Genomic DNA, 23,180 nt, shown 5'->3' with positions numbered 1-23,180 from the left:
TCCCAAAGAATTGAGAGTAGGAAAAAAGTATTTGTACCCCTGTTCCTAGCAACGTACTTGCAACAGCCAAAAGGTGGAAACGACTCAAATGTCCATTGAATGGATAAATGAATTAATGAAATGTGGTATATACATGCAATGAAGTAATAGCCTTAAAATAAAGGAAGGAAATTCTGGCACATGCTACAATATGAATGAAACTTAAAGACATACTCAGTGAAATAAGCTAGACTCAAAAGGACAAATTGTATGATTTCACTTATATGGTATACCTAGAATAGTCAGATACATAGAGACAAAAAGTTGGACCAATTGGTACTAGGGGCTGGAGGGAGAATGGAGAACTATCGTTTAAAAAGTACAGACATTCAGTATGTGACATGAAAGAGTTCTGAAGATGGATGGTGGTGATGGTCGTACAACGTACGAACATATGTAATGCCACTGAATGGTACCTTTAAAAATGGTTAAAATAGTACATTTTATGTTATGTATATTTTACCACAATCTTTCTTAAAAGGAAAAAATCTAGTTATCAGTAACATAGTGCTTATGATGACGGCTATGAAATTGTAATTTGCTACCTCCTTTAATTTTCATCACACTTTATATGGGAAGTTCAAGTTCTACATGTAGTTTCTCTCTTTCTGGACTACATTAGTTCCTCCCTCTCTGCACATCTCCCCTCCGCTCCTCTCCTGCTCTCTTAAGCCCTTGACTTCATAGGGTGGGGATACCACAAAGGAGATAAGTTTTTAAAGGACTTCCTGAATTCTAAAGTTTGTTGTACTTTTTTTTTTTTTTAAAGATTTTATTTATTTGACAGAGAGAAACACAGCGAGAGAGGGAACACAAGCAGAGGGAGTGGGAGAGGGAGACGCAGGCTTCACACTGAGCAGGAGCCCGAGGCGAGGCTCGATCCCAGAACCCTGGGATCATGACCTGAGCTGGAGGCAGACGCTTAACGACTGAGCCACCCAGGCGCCCCTAAAGTTTGTTGTACTTTTAATATGCTAAAATGTTTTCCTTTATTCCCAAATTATTCAATTTTTGATTCAGTCATGACTTTAAGTTTTTTCTCTTTAATCTGCTAACATAGTATATTATAGAAATCGGTTTTCTGGTAAACCATGCTTGCATTCCTAGCATCGCCTTACCTGATTATATTATATACTGAGTTTGACTTGCTATTTAGGATTCTTCTATCTGTATTCACTTCTGCTTTTCCCACATGATCCTGTGAAGTTTTTGGGAGGGTCTGAAATTTTACCCAATTTAGAAGCTGCAAGTTAGCCTGTTATGTTTCATGGATAATGGCTGTAGACATGAGACTCCTGGGACAAGGACTTGATTGCTCACGCTATAGCAAGGAGCATGAGAAGCATTTGCATAGTACCTCTGGACCCTAATCCCATGGTAGCAAAGTGAAAGGTCTTAGGTGGATGCTGCACATGCTGTGAATTTGTGCAGCAGCTGAGCTTGGGGAATTCGCCTCTTACACAAGGCCTGATATTTGTCACAGACCTCATCCTTCAAGGTTGTTCACTAATAAATGGCCTGAGCAAGGAGTGGTCAGGGCCCTCCATTGTTGACAGAGCTAGCAAGAATGTATAGGGAGGGAGTCTTAGGGTCTGAGGTAGATTGCCTTTCCCAGCATGGCTTTGTTTCAAGATTACACTACCCTCAATTAACATGATGAAAATTCTTTTTTTTCTAATCCCAGAAACTATTTAAATAAGCTAGGTATTTATGTGCTGCTTGAAGTTTTGGCAAAACACAGCAAACAGTGCCTTGTTTGGGAAGAGAATGGAAGAATTTTGGTGTGATTATTTTAACAGTAATTGACTTTCTGTTTTTTCTTAGTAAATATATTTTTCAGAATATTAATCCATAAAGTTCTCAAGTATACATAATCTACTCTATCTGTAGGTCTTTTTAAGATTTTATTTATTTGAGAAAGAGCACGAGCAGGGGGAGAGGGCAGGGCAGAGGGGGGAAGTGGAGGAAGCAGATTCCCCACCGAGCACGGAGCCCAATGTGGGTCTCCATCCCAGAACTCTGGGATCATTACCTGAGCCCAAGGCAGACGCCTAACTGACTAAGCCACCCAGGTGTCCCTCTATCTATAGGCCTTTTTCTTTCAAGTTGTTAGTTGTGCATTTTTTCTATCAGTCTTTTAAGTTTTCTTTCCCCTTAGAGATCAGCTTTTGGTTCATATTCTACATCTCCGGCACTTTCTCCTAATCTCTAGTCTCCCCCTATATGAAGCCACATAAACTAACTACTTAAATCTTCCATGTGTCCACTATGGAGTTCAACCTGGAGTGGGAACTATCTTTCCAGTTCATTCTGTTTTGTGGGTTGGTCCAGCACATCTTCCACCTTCAGAATCTGTGAAATGGCAAGTCTGTGCTCCCCAAACTCAAGGAACATTTCAGCTCTTCCAGAGCTTCCTCATCTTGCACCGATCTAGCAGCAGTAAGGTAGGTCTGTGGGCAGAATTCTGAAGCAGAGTAATTCTTCATCTGGAGGAGATGCGTCAGGTCATCCTTTGAGGCACCCTCAATCCAAGTCATTCTCTTGTTACCCATATCCATCCCTTTCACTTGGCTTGGGGAATAGAAATGCTGGTCCAGTTGACTCTCAGTAGGCCCTCAGTAGGGTCTAGGATCTTGTCCATTTTATTTTGTTTTTTAAATTCTCTTTAGAATATAGGGTATCAATGCTTCTCAAGTTTTAAGGCTCTGGTTGTTATAAAAGAACAATTAAGGGCAGCTTGGAACAAACTGTGGATTAATATTTTTTGAAGTGTCTTTGTGGTAAAGAATTTAAAACTGAGTAAGGCCACCCAATAATATAAGTGAATTGATAAGTATACTATAATCTGGATGGTACTCAAGAAAATCAGACATCTCAAATTCAGAGACAGAAAGTAGAGTGGTGGTTATAAGGGGCTGTGGGAGGAGGAAATGAGGAGTTGTTGTTTAATGGGTATAGAGATCCAGTTCCGCAAGATGAAAAAGCTCTGGAGATCCATTGCACAACAATGTGAATATACTTAAAACTAATGAGCTATGTGCTTAAATAATTATGTAAAAAAAAAAAACGAAAATCGGATATGATATCAAGCTGACATGGGGAATTTATTTTGTAGAAAAGCAACATCTAGAGAATGCCACAGACAGCCCTAGTATGTCTAAAGTACTACATATAAAAATGATAATTGCTCATAACGACTACACTGAAGCACTGAAAGATACCAAAGTATTTTCTGAATCCAAGGAGCCAAATTTTACTCAGTATGGTTTTCATGTCCTTGCCTATCTCAAAGCTCTAATATGCCGACATTTGGTAAACCAGATAACCAGAACATTCAACACCCAAGTTTTCCGGCCATACATAGACTTACTCATACTCATCTGGTAAAATTCCACACAAATATTTTAACATTCCAATTTCTTGGTTAAGCTATATATTGCTTGAATTCATTAAATATACTTAGACTTCTCTATTATACAAAGTTAAATGTACAACTAAATTAGTAAAAAGTGCTCACTGTGGTTTTACTCTGACAAAAATGTTTTATGAATGTACTCTATACTAATACTGCCTTTTTAATTTAAATTTTTTCTTCTATTTTGTAACCAGTTTTGTGACTTTTTTTTGGTAAGAAATCTGTGCCTTAATTCTTACAGATTCTTCTTTTTTTTCTCTTTATTTCTTAGCTAAACTTCAGTATGAGCTTTATTGGTATCTCAGGCTTTGTGTGTATCCCTACTCCTAAATGCCAACAGTTCTTCAGAGGCCTGGCATCCAGCATGGGGCTTACTGTGTTAAATTAGTTCTAGAAAAAGCATTAAAGACATTTTTCCTGAAATATACAGAATATGTCATGCCAAATCTCTTGTTTATACAATAAACTGGTAAAATTGGTAAACTGCACCTATAGCTCATATTCCCAAAATAGAATAACTTAAATATTAAAATGTACCTTTGTGTTACCACCATAACTGACCTTATAAGCATAACAAATGGAAATATTCAATAAAAAAAAGTCACAAAATCCACTAACCGTAAAGGCTGCATATCACAGCATATGAACTCTCATCTCCCTATGACCTATTCATCACTACAGACAGCAATACTTTTTTAAGCTATTCTAGCATTTACGCCCTAATTAGAAATTTATACGAAACACAATTTTATGTTCAAATATGGAAATAAGCAACATAATTCCAAAACCCAAAAGTATCCCAGCATTCTGTAAAAAGAAATATCCCCAGCGGCTACATCCATGGTCACTAGCATCATTGTGCAGCATCTCAGGTACCTTAAAGAAAAAACAAGAGCAATGTTTAAGTTTTCAGAACCACAGATTAGTTTTTAGAATAATTTACAGGGCAGTAATATTAGCTTTATATGTAGCTGGATATACTGAGCCAACTCCTTAAAACAGGACCATATACATACTGACTCTAGCTAATAATGTCACACAGCATTTCCCAGCAGTTTAATTCACAATGATTATTCGGTTTGCTCCACTATGAAATGAAGAGCTATACTGATTACTCTGCTTTAGTTACTGCCTGTTGCTGAACCGAACATAACATGTGGCTTACCTAAGTTCGGAGATATGGAAATTCACATATAAAATAAAATTTTAGCAATCAGACTGGTTGGGATTGTTATGCGGACTTTGGTGACAAAAATAAGTAACTCCTTTGTCCATTAATAAGGAAATTATGAGCATTCTGAAGTACACACAGTATGCCAACAACATGTGGCTTGTGCTGGGTTTCCAACAAATCTATACACAGTTGAATGCCTGATTACTGAGCGTCTATTCTCAAAAAGACACATCAGAAAGGGGTAGATATTTCTGTGTATCTGTAATCAGGCAGGATAAGGTGTGCTTGTGATCAACAATCCAAAAAGATAAACTCTAAAGAACCTGTATTTTCTATACTACCTTATCAAGGAAAGACTCACTTATTACTCTAAAGCCTTTTTAAAATTTTATTTATTTATTATTTATTTATTTATTTATTTAAAAAGTAAGCTCTATGCCCAACGTGGGGCTTGAACTCACAACCCTGAGATCAATAGTCACATGCTCTACTGACTGAGCCAGCCAGGCACCCCCTAAACTAAAGCCTTTTTAAAAATGAGGTTTCATGGGGGTGCCTGGGGGTGGCTCAGTCAGTTAAGCATCCGATTCTTGGTTTTGGCTAAGGTTGTGTTCTCAGGGTCCTGGGATCGAGCCCCATGTTGGCTCAGCACTCAGCTCGGAATCTGTTTGAGATTCTCTCTCTCCTTCTGCTCCTCCCCCACCCTGGGATTCTCTCTCTCAAATAAATAAATTTTTTTTTTTTAAGAGGTTTCACTGAACATTTTATTTTATTGTTAGTCAACACTATAATTAGACTTCTTAAAAACTTACCATATCAACCAGGGCAACATACATGAATAAGCCAGCAGTAAGTGCAAATATCCACATAGAAACATTTTCAGCATAATGACCAATGAAGATTCCCGTTGCCATTCCAAGATAAGCCAGCATGGCTGACAAAGCATTATAAAGAACAGCCTGCTTAACAGTCATGCCAGCCTTCAGTAAAACAGCAAAGTCACCTTTAACAGAAAACAAAAAAGGGGACAAAGTAATGAAAGAAATCACTTTTCAGACATATACCTAAGAAACTTCTCAATTTAGGAAATTCTCTTATTTTTTTGAAGGAAAAAGAAAGCAGCAAAGAATTTCCAGGGGTAAAAGTGTTAGTGTAAATCACCCTAACAACTCTATAAATTAAGGTATTTTTTATCCAAAGTTTTTCTTAAGGCTTCCACTCTGTCAGTGAATGATAAATGCCATGAACTTAAATTTGTGCTCTTGCACGGACTTCAACAAGCTTGTAATTGGGCACAAAGAAGAGGGTGGAGAACACACATAAAATGATCATCAAATGACAAAGGCAATTTATAATTAAGAGCTAAAGAGTCTAAGGTTCTAGTTATAAAAGGATAAAAAGAGAAATTAAGATGGGAATAGCTAAGGGAGGCATCATGGAATATGAAGGATCTAGAATGTGGAACATAAACCAGATGCTGAGGATTATAAGCATCCAGCAGGCAGATGGGAGGCCTTTTGAATGGCAGTACATGCCAAGGAACAAAATTGAAAATGGCATCACAGGTATGTTGCAAATATCAATCTATAAGAAGAAAAACAAGGACATGAACTGGGATTCAGAACAACTCTAGGAAGGTTTTAAATCCTGGTGACAGAGGAGAAAAATATTCAAAACACAATTCATCAACTTCCCTTTTCTTTAGCTCCAATGAGAGTCTCTTTGCCAATTTCTTTCTGTTAATGGAAGATGATTTCTTTGAATCCCGTGGTCTTATTCATATTGTAGGTATGAAGATAATGATCACTGATGTCACCAGTATGCTGGTATAAGAAGGCATTTGGTAGGATAAGAGGACAAGAGAGGCAGCCCAGGTATCTCCCTGGCAATCCCACAGAGGCAATTGTGTAATCATACTCATAGGGTCAGAGTTCTGGCTGGAAACAAACTTATACTCAGCCAGAAAAGAAAGGTAGCTAGGTTACTAGAAGGCAGGAAAGTTACAAGGAAGCTTGCTGGAACTATCAATAGCAAATGCCAGTGACACTAGGATACTTCATCCCCCTGGAAAATACTGTTTATGTGGTTCTCTTACCTAGTTCATGAGGCAACTCGTGACAAAACACAGCAACAGAAGTACTTAAACCACTGGACAAACCTTCAGTAAAAGCAGCGCCTGGGTAAAAATCAATCAGAGAAAGTTCGGCTACATTATTTTGTGGGCGCTTTTTTAAAAAAAATCTTATCAGCATACAAAATGAGGTAAAAGAAGTAAACTATATCCTGGTCATGAATTAACAGAACTTTCCCAGCTGCACTCTGCATCTTTACAAGTAATTTTAGATTACATTCAATCAGGTTTAAATTTCCCAGTGGAGCATAAGCAGGTACAACCGAGAAGGGAAAGTTCCACTATGTTTCAGAGTGATTAGAGGATCTTATCACAGACCTGAGAAGTAACTGTTATCACATAAAACATTTATGTAAAAAATAAACTGATTTAAAAGGTTTAGAAGAAAATGCAGCAGTCCAAGAGTACAAAAACGTATGTTTCACTGGCCTCAGAAGAATTCACTAAGTAATTAGATTTGTTTACATTCATTCTTTCACTGTCTAATAAGGAAAGTCTAAGACAAATAACTCCCTCCATTTTAAAAGCTAACACTGTATACGACGGATTGCTTATAAAGCATGACCGAGCATGTGCATGTCCTCCTTTGTTGCTTCCGCTGTGCACAGCACATAGAGGAGGAAGCGCACCAGGCTTCCAGGGAGCCAAGGCCTGGGCTCTTCTCCGCCTGGTTATAAAACAACACTGCCTCCTTGGGCAAGTGGTTCGCCTTGCCAGGCCTCCGCTGCCTTACCTGTAATTATTTCCACTGCTCCTTCCAGCACCAAGTTACTGTAAATTGTAAGTATTCTGTTATCTCTCGATCGTGACGGAACAATTTAATAGCAAAAACTCTCTAAAATTTTTGGTAACTGAACTTATCAGATATGCCAAGATTCCTTCAGTATAAAAGATGATGGAAAAAAGTGTCTTGTACCTTAGTATTGTTTATACGGCAGGTAAGGGAACTCTAATGTAAAAACAAAAAAAACCCCATAAAAACACACGCTCCATACACGTTAGAGTTTGATTTTAAGACTCTACAAATTAAAACAACTTTTGAGAGTTACCACTTAGGTAATGGGGTAGGCAGTTTGTAGCACTTAATCTTACGTAACACTCATTAAGTACTTCATTGTCAAGGTAGGTACAGAAGAAATAACATTTTGATAACCTTAGAAGTTATTAGCTTTATCAAAATCACCCTATTCTTCGTTAAGAGGGGACTGGTGGTTTAACGTGACATTTTCAGAGTCAGCCAACAAGAAGCAAACATGTAGATTGTACCAATTGCAAGGCCATCGCTGAAATTGTGCAGGCCGTCGCCCATGATCACCATCCAGGCCAACGTGGCGATGCCCGCGTCCTTCAGCTCCTCCCGAGAGTAGCGCTGACTGTGACTGTGGGGGTGGTGGTTTTGGTGGTGGTGGTGATGCAGAATATGATGGTAGTCATGATGGTGGTGAATGAGATCGTCTGACTGGCCAAGCGTATCATGAAAATGCGAATGGCATTTATTCTTGCACCCTCGGGGGACATATTCATTATAGACTTCTTGTGGATGAGCATGAGCTATCATGACCTCTTCTTCTTCCAAGATTGCTGGCTGTTGAGAATCAAAGTGGGAGGGCTCCTGGGAGTCTGTTCGTAAATAGCCTTCAGGTCCTAGGTGTAAACATAAAGGACAATGGGTCAAAGTCAGAAGGCTTTGTTAATGTGCTTGGATACATTTCAAACATTCCCACTGACAAAGTCAAAAGAGATCTTAGAGCATGGCAAGTCTCTCATATACAGAACTAAACAGAGTATTGCTGATGCAAAACATCAGCAGGTTTTAATGAATTTTAGAAATTAAATGGTCTCACATATTAAGAATGGATTTTAAACTTTAACCTCCAATAAGGTTAGCCCCCACAATCTCCCTTGATTTCTTCTGCCTTCTTACATTTTTTTCTTTTTCAAGTTTTTAAGTTCCATTTAGCTAACATGCAGTGTAATATCTGCCTCCTTACATATTAAAAGATAACTTTTCCCCGATTATAAAAGCAGCACATGATTTAGAAAAACATTTAAGAAAAATACTGAAAACAAAAAACACGCATAATCCTGTTGTCCAACTTCTTCTTTGAGGGTAAAGTTCAAGGAAAAACAAGCATTTGAATTACAGCGATCACCAAGGACAATTTATTATCTACTTGTGCAAAGAAAAGTGAATTGCAACAATAAAGTTTTGTTTTTCCCTTTGTCCTGTGCACGGATCACACTTTTCTCGGGCACATTCCCGACACTGTGGTCCAGTCCCAGGGCAGCCGTTCCATCTCACTGTTATGTATTTCACTGGACTCCGTTAGAAAGGTTGAAGAAAGAATAGACACAAGAAGAGCAAGAACATTTTACTTACTTTTTAGAGAAAAAAGCAGGATAAAAACAAAAGGTGGGCAGGAAAGCGTACAGGTAGGCAGTAGCAACTAGGCAGTTTTTCTCCCTTGTTAGCTGGGAACTATCTCGTGAGCACTTACTCTGGCCAGGTACCCTGGGAGCATGACAAAGTCTCTAACTTGAATTCAAGCAAGTTATGTTCTTGTGGGGCGACAGCCACATGTAATAAGGAAACACAAGTGTAAATAAGGTCATGTGAGGTACTGGAAAGCATGGGGAAAACCAGAAAAGGGTAACGAGAAGGACAGTAACTGGGAGATCTTTGTCTTTGGGTGATCAGGGAAGGCCTCTGAGCCCAAATGATGGGAGCAGGAATCTGTGTAAAGATCTGATAGGAGGCTTCCAAGCAGAGACATGCAAGGCTCGGGGATAAACCTGGTGTGCTCACAGAATGAAAAGAAGGCCAGTGAGACTGGACACAATGAACAGTGGAGAGAGTGGAGGGCAGGGTCGGACCATGAAGGTCATGGTGAGGAGTTTGATTTAAAATTTTAATCTTAACTCAATCTGTCCAATAAGAAATGCCAAGCTAATAGTCAAGCTGCAGGAAAAATAATAACTTCACAGCGGAGCACTACGTCAGGTGGCACACGATGTCACTGTAGAGGATACAATACCACATTGTGGTACTTCTGCCCCAAATGATCAATCTAGTCCTAAAAAAGATTAGAAACAGCCCAAATGAGGGGCAACTTGATCCTGGGCTATGCTCTGGACCAATTTTTTCTTTTGCTGGAGGGAAAATATAAAGGAATCATTAAGACAACTGGAAAAACATGAGTGAGGTCTAGAGACTAGATAATGACATGGTATCAGCATTAATTTCCTGATTTCAATAACTGAACCATGGTTATATAAGACACTGTCTTTTTTCTTAGGAAACATATACTGAATATTTAGGGATACAGAGACATCTCATCTGTAACTTACTTTCAAATGGTTTAGCAAAAAAGTGTTTGTATGTGTACTCAGAGAGAAACAGAATGATAAGGGTAAGTAAAATAACTGGGAGTTGTATGAAAGATACACAAATTCTTTGTTTTACTTTTTTTTTTTAAGATTTTATTTATTTATTTATTTATTATTTTTTAAAGATTTTATTTATTTATTTGAGAGAGAGAGAGAATGAGAGACAGAGAGCCTGAGAGGGAGGAGGGTCAGAGGGAGAAGCACACTCCCTGCCGAGCAGGGAGCCCGATGCGGGACTCGATCCCAGGACTCCAGGATCATGACCTGAGCCGAAGGCAGTCGCTTAACCAACTGAGCCACCCAGGCGCCCTTATTTATTTATTTGACAGAGAGAGAGAGAGAGCACAAGCAGGGGGAGCAGTAGAGGGAGAGGGAGAAGCAGACTTCCTGCCGAGCAGGGAACCTGATGCGGGGCTCGATCCCAGGACCCTGGGATCATGACCTGAGCTGAGAGCAGATGCTTAAACATCTGAGCTACCCAGGTACCCCTCTTTGTACTACTCTTGAAACTTTTCTGTATTCTGAATTCCTTCAAAATAAAAAAATTAGAAAAAAATGTAAATATAATATAAACAACTTACTGGCAATTAAAAAGGCATTAAATATTTCAAAACTAAAAAAATTAAAAATAAAAAAAGGGACATGGTCCTGTCTCTCTCAGATAGTCCAAACTGCCTGCAAATCACAGAATAAACTCCCCCCAGCCCTCAGATTTGTTAAGACTTACGATCATCTGCGTCTACTTTCTCCTCATTTGTTGAAAGTTGAGATTCATACTTGGACAGCTGCTTCTTAATCTCCACATCATCATCAGTTTCAGGTTTTTTCTGATTCTAAAATGGCAAGGGAAAGCAACACTTTAAAACCATTGATGTGCTTATGTGTACAATTATAAACAAACAGTTAAGCAAAAGACTCAGAGAAAGACAACAGAGTAAAGGACCTTTATTGGGATAAAATTCCTCCAAGGGCAGGCAGGGCCTGTAGTTAACTTACACAGCACCTAGTTGTGTGCTTTAGGCATAACAACTGCTCAGGAAGGTGAAGCATCAAGGCTTCAGTAATATGAAATGTTGCAAAATCACATATTCATCTTTCTCAGTGTCCCCTAGGTCATCTACTTTAAGTGTGCTCTGGGAACCTGTTAGAAATGAACAATCTTGGGCCACACCCCAGATCTAATGAATCAGCATAGGGATTTTAACTAGATGCCTGGATGATTCATACACATATTAAAATTGAACTCTGCCTCAGGTTATCAATTTAGAACCAACTGGAGACATATTCTCCAGCATTTAGTGATCTGCTAACCAGCTGCTTGGTTTTCTCCATCCCTCTTTTGGACACCGAAACCCCATACTTCCCATACCTAAAACTATACTGTGACACTGATTAGGAGTTTGCTATTAAAACCAAAATACTTTTCCTATAATAAAACACCATTAACAAGCTTTCTCTTTTTAAACAAATCTCGGTTAGTTAGCCTCAAATTTATCACTAGGTTTTTAACTACCTCAGTACCATGCTTGAGCTATTGTCCTTATCGCTGAGCCCAAACATAAAGATCACCATTTGAACACTGGTGCCTGTGTATGATTTACGTAAATCAAACGTTACTTACTTACGTCGAAGTAATGCTTTACTTACTTTTCTTACGTAGAAGAGAATACTCAAAATGATGAAAACTGTCACACAAATAATAGATTTCTCATTTGCAGTACTTTTGAATATGACTTAAACAATGACCACCGGACCCGAGATTTCATTCTAGCTCTGGTAACATGTAAAATATCCGTACGTTCTTAGATTAAATCTAGAGTTCTTAAAGGCAAGCACACAGACACATCTTTATACCTACCCCTAGCTTAGTGCCTTCAACAGGGAAAGTACTTCAATATTTGTGACAATAAATGAATTCAGGATATTTTATGTCACATCAGTTAACGCTTTCTTTCTTGTTGGGCAACAACCTAGAACTCATAGCTTAACCAATTCTTTCATTCTATAAGTACTGGGGACCTATAATGTTCTCTACGCTGAGTTCTGGCAATACAACGTAAAGATACACATGGTCTCCGTTTTCATGGAGTTTATCACCCACAGGGAGGGAGGCTTTACAGATATAATGATTAAACAGTTCACTGATGGCAATTTTTGATATGTTTTACAAAGGAAAACCACATAGTGCTATGAGAGTGTATAACAAGATCTAACTAAGTCCCAGGGCAGGCTTCCTTGAGAAGGTGATCCTTACACCAAGACCTAAAGATAAGCAGGAGTTTGTGGGGGAAGGGTGGGCTGGGAATAGGGGTGGAGAGGTGGATTCCAGGTAGGGAGAACTGCATGTGGGAGGGCCCTAAAACAGGAAGGGGCCAACCCCATCCCAGAAATGAAAGGAGCGCAAGGTGGTTGGGGCTTAGTAGGTCAGAGACAGAGGGGGCTAGAGGCTGGGTGGCAGAAGGAGACCCTGACAATGCAAACCAAGTTAAAAGTGTGGACCTTGTCCTACTAGTATCAAGAAGTCACTGAAGGAAGGATTTTGAATGGTGGTGTACAACTTCATCAGATTTCCACTGAAACAAATCACTTTGCTCTGCTCTGGATTGGGAGAAGAAAACAATAAAATACTGCAGACAGGCCAGTTAGGAAGTGGCTGCTCTCACCCAGGTGGGAGATAAACATGGCTTAGACTAGAATGATAGCAAGGAAGAGGGAGAGAAAATGGAAAGGCTCTAGATATATTCACTAAAACTAGCTTGGATATGAGGATAAGGGAGATGTCATAGATGACTTGCATGTTCCTAGTGTGAGCAATAACCTTCACTGGTAGAAAAAAGGTTTTGAGGCTGAACTTATTATAAAGGTCCAACTATCTATATCAAGTATGAGATGTGACCCTAATTTGAATATAGATTTCAGATTGACATATATGGTATGATATATGGAATCTCCCAGGGATGCAGAATGGATATCTTAAGGAAAATCCTTAAGGCTGAAAAAGTTCTCAAAACTCACCATATAATGAAGAGTTTTTGTTTTGTTTTGAGAGAACAAATGTAATTTAAAACTGTTAAATGAGTAATGCTAAGATCTGGACACCTTTAATAAAAGGTAAACTCAATATATTCTAAAAAGGAAGAGAACAAGTAACATTTACAAAACTCCTGTGGGAAGTCTGTTTAGAAATTATGCTTACTTGCCATTTAATGTTTCTTATACGTTCAACAAATGTTTGTTAACTATCATGTGCCAGATGCTATTCTAGGCATTGGAGATGTAGCAGAGGTCCTAGCTCTTAAGAATTTTTATTCCAGTATAAACTATTTTTGAAAAGAGATCATCAAACTTCTTTGACTATAAGCCATAGTAAAACATGTAATATACTGTAGTATTACTGCTGCCTTTAAAAACATTGGTCATGACAGAAGATTAATTTCACAACTCACTGAGTTAAAAATTGTTCTGTATTAAATCATAGAGAGCCTACTTCTTAAGAGTCCCATGTTAAAGAGTACCAGATTGAAGAAAAGCTATCTATAGGTAAAATTTGAAAACTGAGTTGAAATTAGCATGCTAAAGAAATGATGGTATGTGAACTAGAGCCACAGTAAAACAAACAAACCTCCAAACCTCACCCCCACCAAAAGAGAATAAAATATATATATATTTTTTAACGGAAAGAATTCCAGGGAATGTAAACAAGTAGGATAACTCTCCAATCAGTCCAAGTGAAGCACCTGGGATCATGGGAACATGGAAGAGGACTCTCTGGATTAAGAATAAGCTATTCTCATTTCACTTCTTTCCTCTAACTTTAGGTCCAGTAAAGAGAAGGTTCACAATTTGTAACTTGAGGTCTTAGTGAAGGTCAAATCTCTAAGGGTAAATCTTCACAGGATGGAGAAGGAGGCAACTCTCCTGTTCACACACACACTTGTTTCCCACAGTGAGCTCTGTGCTCAGCAAGAATCAACTACATTTGTTTTCAAACATCTTCATGCCAGTTAGGCTTGTTATTGTAATTGCACAATTTAATTACACATAACTCAAACTGTGAAATGATGGTGAGAATAGTTACTTCTATGAAAACTTAAGCTGAATGCTTTTGAAAGATTCAAAGGCAAGTTGTTAAAAAAAAGAAGACTATCAAGTTATGTAAAGCAACCACTGCATAAAATTTACAAAGCCTAGATTCTACTCTTGAATAGCTTTCCAAGTGTGTAACCTCTTGCTCAACTTGAGAGAAACCAAAATTGGAGACTGCAGATGAAGTAGCCTGGCTACAGAAAAAAAAAAGATCATACAGAGCTCTGACTCAAAGAAAATCTTGGTCAACATCAAATGACCAGAATATGAATGTACAAATGTTTTAAGTTAAATTAAAATGTCTAAGGGCGCCTGAGTGGCTCAGATGGTTAAGCGTCTGCCTTCGGCTCAGGTCATGATCCCGGCGTCCTGGGATCGAGTCCCGCATCGGGCTCCCTGCTCCTTGGGAGCCTGCTTCTCCTCTGCCTCTCTCTCTCTGTCTCTCATGAATAATAATAAAAAAAAAAATGTCTAAGATGTGTACATATCCTCTTTAAGAGTTCCCATTAGGATAATCTTTTGACTGACTTGCTTGGTCACATCAGTTTAAGAGGTGCCAGATAACCACAGGCGACTCATGGGGTGTTTTTACCAGAAATAAAGAGCCTATACTTCATACTATTGGCTTCATACTATTTTCTGGCAGCAATTTGCAAAGGACAAAACTGTGAAAGTCACAAACCCTCTGAAACACAACAGAATATTCAGCTACTGGATGAATAATTAAAGTGAATCACAACAGTTCATCATAACTACCAATAAATACCAACAGTGTATCCATAATGCTTCTTTAAGAAACAAAACAAAACAAAACAAAACACACAGAGCGCCTGGGTGGCTCAGGTGGTTAAGTGTCCTACTCTCGATCTCAGCTCAGGTCTAAATTTCGGGTCGTGAGTTCAAGTCCCACATCAGGCTCCATGATAGAGATGGAGCCTATTTAAGAAAAAACAAAAAACAAAACAAAAACCCCACACAAACAAAAAACCACAACACTTTACTGAGGTATGACTGACAATGGGAAAGGTGTACACATTTAATGTATATAAATCAATGAATTTGGGTATATATATCCAAGAAACCATCGCCACCATTAAGGCTGTAATCGTGATGCTTTGGACCTTCAAGGCTTTGTTTGTGCCTTGTTTGGTTTTACACAAATGTTCATCCTTCACCATTCTTACCCTCTTGGGAGTTTGGAGGGAATACTGAAAATAGAGAACTCCAGGGTTATCGAGATGGAGAACAGCTTTCCATGAATGCCTCTGGAAACAAAAATTACCTCCGGGTACTGAAACCCTCTCAAATGAAGATCATACCCGCTGGACAAGCTCAGCTAACAGTCTAGTTAGAATACTACTCACATAAATGTCTGATGCATAGTAAATACACAGTACTTTTTCTTACCTTTTTCTTCTTATCTTTAAATTGCTTGATCAATGTGAGTACATGTTCAACAAGAAACATGAAATACAAGCCACCCAGAGCTGTCAGACCCTTCCATGTGGAATCAAAATAGGTACTTTCTTCTATGTTTTGAGAAGACAGATGACTGAAAAGTGGCCCTCTCTTCATTTCCATTGTGGATTCTTCATGGCTGTGACTATGGTGGTGACTTGCATGAGACTACAGGAAAAACAGTTATGTATTTTATAAATTCATTAGTTTCACACATGTCAGAAAAATTGGCTAAGGTAATAAGGTCAAATATGAAACCATTCAGAATTAGGCAATTAATGGGGTATGTCAGAGCTGAGGGGGGAAGTTTAATATATTAAAATGACCCACAGGCTGCTAGCGATCTACAGCTTAATGTATAATGTCCTAAGGCACTTAACGGTGTACTTTGGTTTAGCGTGATGACAGATACCTTCTCTAACGACTCTCATACAGGTAGCGGGTATTTTCAATGTTTGACACGTTACCAGGGCCACAAATGACAGGGAACTCCCAGACTCAACAGGCATACAGGGTTTACTGTTTATACTCCAGGCAGAAAAAGCCCATACTAGTCCTGTTACTGCGCTTACAAGAAGCCTCGTGTGTGTCACGGGCCCTGGCAGGTACCCGAGATCAGGTGCACTGCCCCAGCAGTCTGCCACAGGCATTAACGTGAGGGCATGTCAGGGAACCGAGTGTGGAGCACAGCAAGAGCAGTGAGATGGGGGTGGTCCCAGGATACACTCTACACACAGGCTGCGTGGTGCAGCGAGTATTCCTGAACATCTGCCATCTGGGGCCGAGGGAGCGCAGTACAGCAAAACAGTTTTGTGCTATGTAGAGAGCTCTGGGAATGATTTCTTTTTCCCACTGACCTGTAAGCCTTTAAGGGAAACTTAAAAGATGCGATCCAAATACTTTTAAGTTTTTAACAGAGCTATTAAATAAACTTTACTCAACTTATTTAAGAATTTACTTGTGTCAGTGAGTATGGATCTCTAATTACACACATAAATTCAACTCTAAAGGAAAACTCATTTCTTGAGTACACAGAGAATCAGTTTCTATTTCTGCGGCAATTACATTAATGTAAGCAGATAATTCACATTGTTGCAATCTGTCACAGTAATAATATCTGAGCAGAAGCTGTCTCCTTCATTAACTGGGCCCAAAAAGTTAAATTAGTTGGTATTTAGTAAATTCCCTTAAAGAGAAAAGCAAAAAACAAACCACGAACTTATATTAAGATCTAGTACAAAAATGCAGCTTTCAGTCACCAAATATATTTTAAAATCAACTCTTCTAAACCAAATTTCTAACCTTTTATGTATATCAATACAAAGAATTCTAGTACAAACCAAAAATATATTAATTTTTTCACTGTTGAATAATAAAATATACTGATAGGACAAATGACTGTACTTACATGTGGAAGGAGGTGTAAAAAAGCATCGCCACTTAATGTCCCAACAGCCAGTGCCACAAGGAAACTTAGGAGAAATTTGAAAAACACCCGATTCATGAGAGGCACTAAGATAACGCCGAGCAAAGACAGAAAACTGATGATGGAAATGGCTATAAAGCCACCAACCCAGGCTGTCAAATAAAACACAGCAAAGGAAAAATTATACAATCGATAAACTTTAAAAGAGTAGCATAAAGCAACTTGTAAAAGCAAGTTGCCTTTCTTAAGCTAAAGAAATACTAACTCAGTGGAAGAGGACTGTGGAAATAGGGCAATAACCATTTGCTGGTACAAATGAATAATCTGACTGAACCCTCCTGGGAAAGAGCAGAGGTCTGGTGGAACGCACTTCAGATGGGGGTAGAAGGGAGAAAATGGTTACCAACGATGAATTCTAGATCATTTGGGAACTGAGCTTTTAGACTCCCATATACAGCTAAATTAGGAAAGAGAGGAGTTAAAAAAAAGAGAAAAAAGGAAAAAAAAAAAGGAAAGAATGAAAGAAACTGGGAATTCAATGATTTCTTCAGTAAACAAAGCAATTATTTATTTACCATAGTTTTTGAGCAACACAGCTCTATACTATAGCAGAACTGATCTTGGTTTCATTTATTAATAAGAACCAGAATTAGGCCCCGATATAGCAGATATTAACTCTGACCTTCTGAAACAGTGTGACAACATAAAAAGCCCAAATTTCAAATGGCCCTGATTTCCTGTGGGATGACCTCAGTTATAATCCTGTTTTATTTATTATTATTTTTCTTAAGGAAAGGCTAACCAACCTCCTTTCTTCACATTCAAGGCAGAGAACAATTAAGGTATGTGGGGGGTGCCTGGGTGGCTCAGTTGGTTAAGCGGCTGCCTTTGGCTCAGGTCATGATCCCAGGGTCCTGGGATCGAGTTCCGCATCAGGCTCCCTGCTCAGCGGAGAACCTGCTTCTCCCTCTCCCCCTGCCTGCCGTTCTGCCTACTTGTGCTCTCTCTCTGTCAAATAAATAAATAAAATCTTTAAAAAAAAAAAAGATATTTGGAATTACGCTGAAAAATGAATAGGTTGATGTAAATATAAGGAAAAGTACAACATAAATGTATCTACTTGAAATTATTTTTATGTAAGAAAGGCAACTCTACCTATTTGTAAAGAATAGGTCTTTGGAGGGATTTCAGCTTTCTTTTCACTCGTTGTATGAATCAGACATGATCTAGCGTCAATTTGATTGATGATGGCTGGGCAGAGATAGTTGAACTCTGTTGCATTCAGCAGAACCTGGATGCCCATGCCATGAGATGTAAGCAACTTTGACGCATTGAAACACTGCAGGAAACAAAACAGTGAAAATCACCAAAAAGTATTCCCATTAGATAATCCAAAAAAGTTGTCTGATGATACAACACCCTTTCCATACTGAAGCTCCTTCTTTATTTTTTCAAGTTAATGCATTAAAACCAACTTTTGTCTTGAGTACTTTGGAACTTGCCTCAAGCTCCCTGGAGATACTATGTCACAATGGGGCTATCCCACCTCTTCTGCTTCCTTCCTCTTGGGAGAAGCAGGTAAATCACTAGTCATCTAGAGAAAAAGCTCCGAGTGGAATAACCTTGAGGATAAATGGACATTCACAAGCCTGTTAACTCACTGTATAAACCTATTAAGGAAATGAGCTTTAATTTTGAGATGGAGTTCATTAGAGATTGAGAAATATGTTGCTTTAGTACTAAAGCTACCCTACGTGGCCTAAACAAGCCCAAGACACGTCACTCTTCCAGCAATGACTGTACTTGCAAAACTTAGCTCAGTTCTGTCTATACACCTGGCAAAAGCTCTACAACGAGAGAATATTAAATTATGTAAATTACTCTTGCGGAGGGCAAGGCTGGTTAATAAAACAAACTTGTACCAGCAGGCAGCTGTTTCAACAGCTTAATTAGATGACAAGCTTAGTTTGAAAAGAATCCCCTGTAGGTAATCTAAGCTCCCCTTCTCACACAAAAAAAATTGGCAGTAGCACCTGCTTCTCATCTTCTGTGAAGTTACTTTAAATTCCCATAGTTCTTGGCCAATACTACTCAGGCCAAACTTTATTACCGGTGTCGCTATGGGAATGACCATTAGGATTATTCCGGAATTGGTACAGTCATAGGATGACTTGAACGAAGTACTCTTTAAGTTTTGCTTATTAATGCATACTAACTAATTTCTTGCTCTTGACATCTCTCAGCCAAGAACTGCGTACAGTCTGGAAGTCTAGACTAGGAAGACACGTGACTTCAGAACCTCACTTCCCAGACTTTTCAATTGTCCAGCACATGGTTCTTGATAGCCGCTCCAGTTTCAGCACTCCCCAAGTCACTGAGAGCCCTCTTTCAAGAAGGTAACACTATTGTTCTCCATGCCTTCTTTTGTGCCTTCAGCCACACCTTTCCCTAAAACATGGATTCTAACTCCTGCTTTTTCGACCTCCCATTTTCTACTTTTCATTAACAATATTTACCTTCTAAAACTTTATCCAAATATCCTTGATTACTGCTTTCCATACTCATTTTAAATTCCATATTAGAAAATAGTTTTAGCTGCCAGCACCATTCTTACCAAAAAAATTATCCCCCAAGTTTTCTATCGTTAATGTTTACAACACAGTAGAGACAAGGGCCTTTGGGCCAAGTGCCTGGATGAGAAAGTAGAAACTCCCTTTTCAATAACATCATTTTATTTTTACTTCACACTCCTTGCAACTAGAGATAGAATGGCAATGACAGGACAAACAAGCAGGCATAATGAAAAACATTCATCTTACCTCCTGAGTATTTTCATTTGCGTTTCTGGAATACATAAAGCCTTTTCTGGGCTCACTCACAGATTCATTTGTTTTCCTACTGGCCAGCCGGCTCACCCGGCTTTTTTCTGTGATACTGGGTGGAGTGGAACTGCTCACGTCTTTGGGGAAAAATTTTCCAGGTTTTGGAGTGTCTATTGTCTCTAGAAAGTGAGTTCCTTCAGAGACAGCATTATACACAGCTGAGGTCACTTCACTAGCAGTAACACCATCCTTGATTAAAACATTCCTTCTACCATTGGCACGTTCTGATCGGTGAGATCCTTTCCCCTGGCTGTTTCTGGGATCTTTACCCAAACTATCAGACTCATGGTCTGGGCAAAGAGCTTTCCGATTATTTTTACTGGAAGCAGCATGATTACGGTGAGAGTGGTGATCATGGTCAGAGTGATGGTCGTGGTCATGGTGTATATGGATTTTTTTAACCTTATCTATGCCTATATTCTGAAGCAATTTTCTGAACCCTTCAACTGACAAGGAATTATTTTCTCCATAGCGATGGAAAAGCTGCTGTAGATGATGTCGCTGTGTGGCAACTGCCAAGTCAACATTAATGCCAGATTCCCAATTCGTAATAATTTTCTCAGTGGTCTGAGCGAAAGCAGTTGCCGGTTCTAGTTCATGAAGGGGATTTGTGACTGACAGGGTGAAGGTCAGAATCAAGATTACAGATAAATTCCTCGCCATTGCACCTTCCTAGAGAAGACAGAAAAAAAAATTCTTGCCTTCACTTTTAAAACAATTTAAAACTTAAGAAATCTCATGCTGAAAATTGCTATCAAATAATCAAGGTTTACAGAGCATCATTTAGTGTGACTGATTTAGTGCTACATACTGTGAAAATATAAAGAACTATATATATACATAAAGAAAATATGAAGAATCCTAGGCTCTACCCTTGTATTGCTAAAACACTTGAAACAACTGGAGAACAATTGCGTGCTGAGACCATAATTAGCACTGCAAAAGCAATAGTAATTCAGAAACTGGAGATTCATGTGGTCACAGACATACCTGGCAACTTATTACTGCTTCTGTGGACCCTCAAAAGGGATCACCAGGTAAGAACAATGATTTGAAACAAAACCTAACTACCCCCACCATCATCATTATTTTATAGAATAATCTTTTAACATAAAAAAAACGAGAAATGGCAATCTCAGGATAATTCACATTTAAACCTTTTTAAAAATATATACAAATCAACTTAAGGCTTCTCTTCACCCAATCCCACTCCTCAAAGGTACCTAGTTTTGCCAGTTTCTTGTATTATCCCTTAGGATAGTTTCTACGCATACTCAAATAGATGTGTCCTTTTTCCTACTCAACAAATGACACCTTTCTGTGTTGGTACATATAGATTGATCTCATTCTCTTGAATGCCTGCAAAATAACACCTCTTCAAGTAAATTAAACTTCATAAAAAAATGTATCGTTCTTATGTGGCTATAAAACAGTGAAAACTTTATCACAGACTATCATCACTCATCCACACAATAGTATTTGGAACCAAAGGCCTACACTCCAAAGAGAAGAATGAAGTTGAGCCTTGGGGCGCCTGGCTGGCTCAGTCAGTGGAGCTTGCGGCTCTTGAACAAGCGGTTGTAGGTTTGAGCCCCATGAGAGATTACTTAAAAATAAAATCTTTAAAAAAGTAAAAAATAAAAAAAATAAAGAGACCATTTTATATATATAAATCAAATTGAGCCTTGAAAAGCAGAACTCAGTTAAAGAAGAGAAGGTATAGTCCAGAGAAGCAGATGGACTGATATCTCAGGACCCAGCAGACGTCCACCACCACTGATGGATGGTGATTGTGACCAAATTCATCTGCCATCAGCCAAAGAATCTAGGGGTCAGGTTCCGGAGCTAGAGAGCAAGGAGGGGCAACCTAGTTCTACCACTTTCAGCTGTTTCCTGCACCAGGAAAAGCTGGTAATGATACATAACTTGACGGATGGCTGAAGAAACCATATGAACGAATGTCTGTGCAGGTGCTCCATAACTGTCATTTGTTGCAGTGGAAAATGGAAGTATGTAACTACCATACGGCTAGACTCCTGAAAGAAGAATCGTCAGAGCCTGAAGTTTTGGGAATTCAGTTAATACGCAAAAGAGAAAGATTAAGAAATCATTCGCAGGAGAGGCAAGGAGCGGGGTGGGTGGGGACACGCACAGACGGATGGCTCAGTGGGCAGCTCCATGCCTTTCTCCAGGGAGGATGCTTAAGGCGGTCGCGGACCGGCCGGCGGATCTTCCCTGCAAACCAGCATGTGTACAAGAAAAAAGAAAGCCGAAGGACAAGGGCCTGGAAAAAAGGGGCGAGTGGAGAAAATGGGAAAAGAGGACACAAAACTGCTTCCAAAAGCTTTTTATTTTTAAACACGACAGTACCTTCTTCGAATATGAGATGAACAGGACAGACCGTTTCCTTCTAAAGTCCTTCGCTGCACCCCGGAGCCCAACTGTGCACCCGAAACTGGGAAAGTCCGGCCTCCACGGCCCGCGAGGCTCCCCCTCTCCGCTGTCCCCTCCCGGACCTGCGGGACTCACCTCTCCGCGGCCTCGCCGTCCCCGCGCGCCGGTTCAGCTCCCCGCGGGCGGTCCGGAGGTTTCGGAACCGGTCCGTGCTTCTCTCTGAGAAACCTCTACAGGGCACGGAGAAGCGGCGGTCTCATCTGACCGGCTGCCCCTCGGGCCGGGGTACCGCCGCGCAGCCACCGGGAAGCCGCGCCCCACACGCCTCGCCTCCCGGGAGCAGGAGGACAATTACTAATTACCGCCGCGCGCAGCGCGCCGCCGCGAACCACCGCCTCCGCCGGCCATGACTTCAGGGCATGCGCAGTGCGACCCGGAACCCCGTCCCGGTCAGGCGGATCCGCGTGTCCGCCTGTTCGCCGGCGCCACGGGGCTCGCAGAAGCGGGAGGGGCAGAGGCGCGGTCAGAGTGGGCTGTGAGCGCCGACACCAGCTAGCTGGGGCCCTTTCTAGGAGCCCCTCCGCGGCCCTGCGCCTCTCTGAGGCCGGAGACTCGCTCTCCAGGCCCCCCGGCCAGCCCCATCTGCTACTGGGACCCTGGCCGTGAGAGGCAGCGGGACGTTCCTGACAAGCACACAAGCCCCGGGTCTTTGTGGAAGGTGCTGAGCCACTCCAGTAGGGCCTTCGTTCCTGGGACGGAGGCTGTGCTTTTGCGCTGGGCCACGATCC

The 23,180-nt window shown here is 40.0% G+C and overlaps 1 protein-coding gene and 1 non-coding gene across 2 annotated transcripts; both read right to left on the bottom strand.

Annotated features, from left to right (window-relative positions):
- Positions 1-3,124: 3,124 nt before the first annotated feature.
- Positions 3,125-23,169, bottom strand: SLC39A6 (solute carrier family 39 member 6). The gene is made up of 10 exons (XM_045886824.2): positions 22,528-23,169; positions 19,936-20,670; positions 18,272-18,455; positions 17,099-17,268; positions 15,640-15,858; positions 10,874-10,979; positions 8,026-8,403; positions 6,724-6,804; positions 5,441-5,631; positions 3,125-4,330 (listed from the first exon to the last, which is right to left on the bottom strand). The coding sequence occupies exons 2-10, from the start codon at positions 20,659-20,661 to the stop codon at positions 4,178-4,180; spliced, it is 2,208 nt and encodes a 735-aa protein (XP_045742780.1). The 5' UTR covers positions 20,662-20,670; positions 22,528-23,169; the 3' UTR covers positions 3,125-4,177.
- TRNAN-AUU (transfer RNA asparagine (anticodon AUU)) lies at positions 5,065-5,137 on the bottom strand. Its single transcript has one exon. It is a non-coding gene; the product is annotated as a tRNA-Asn (tRNA).
- Positions 23,170-23,180: the final 11 nt, after the last annotated feature.

This window comes from Mirounga angustirostris, unplaced genomic scaffold, assembly GCF_029215605.1.
Source record: "Mirounga angustirostris isolate CCGP_5_RB_7025 unplaced genomic scaffold, mMirAng1.0.hap1 SCAF_14, whole genome shotgun sequence".
Taxonomy (NCBI): Eukaryota; Metazoa; Chordata; class Mammalia; order Carnivora; family Phocidae; genus Mirounga; species Mirounga angustirostris.
The sequence above is the reverse complement of the archived record's forward strand: the minus strand, read 5'-3'. Positions and strand labels throughout refer to the sequence as shown.

Coding starts and splice junctions, on each gene's coding strand:
- SLC39A6 (XM_045886824.2), bottom strand. CDS start 20,661: ATGGCGAGGAATTTATCTGTAATCTTGATTCTGACCTTCACCCTGTCA. Junction 17,269..18,271: donor GACCTATTCTTTACAAATAG/GTAGAGTTGCCT, acceptor TTTATTTGACAG/CCTGGGTTGGTGGCTTTATA. Junction 4,331..5,440: donor ATGTTGCCCTGGTTGATATG/GTAAGTTTTTAA, acceptor TTTTTCTTTAAG/GTACCTGAGATGCTGCACAA.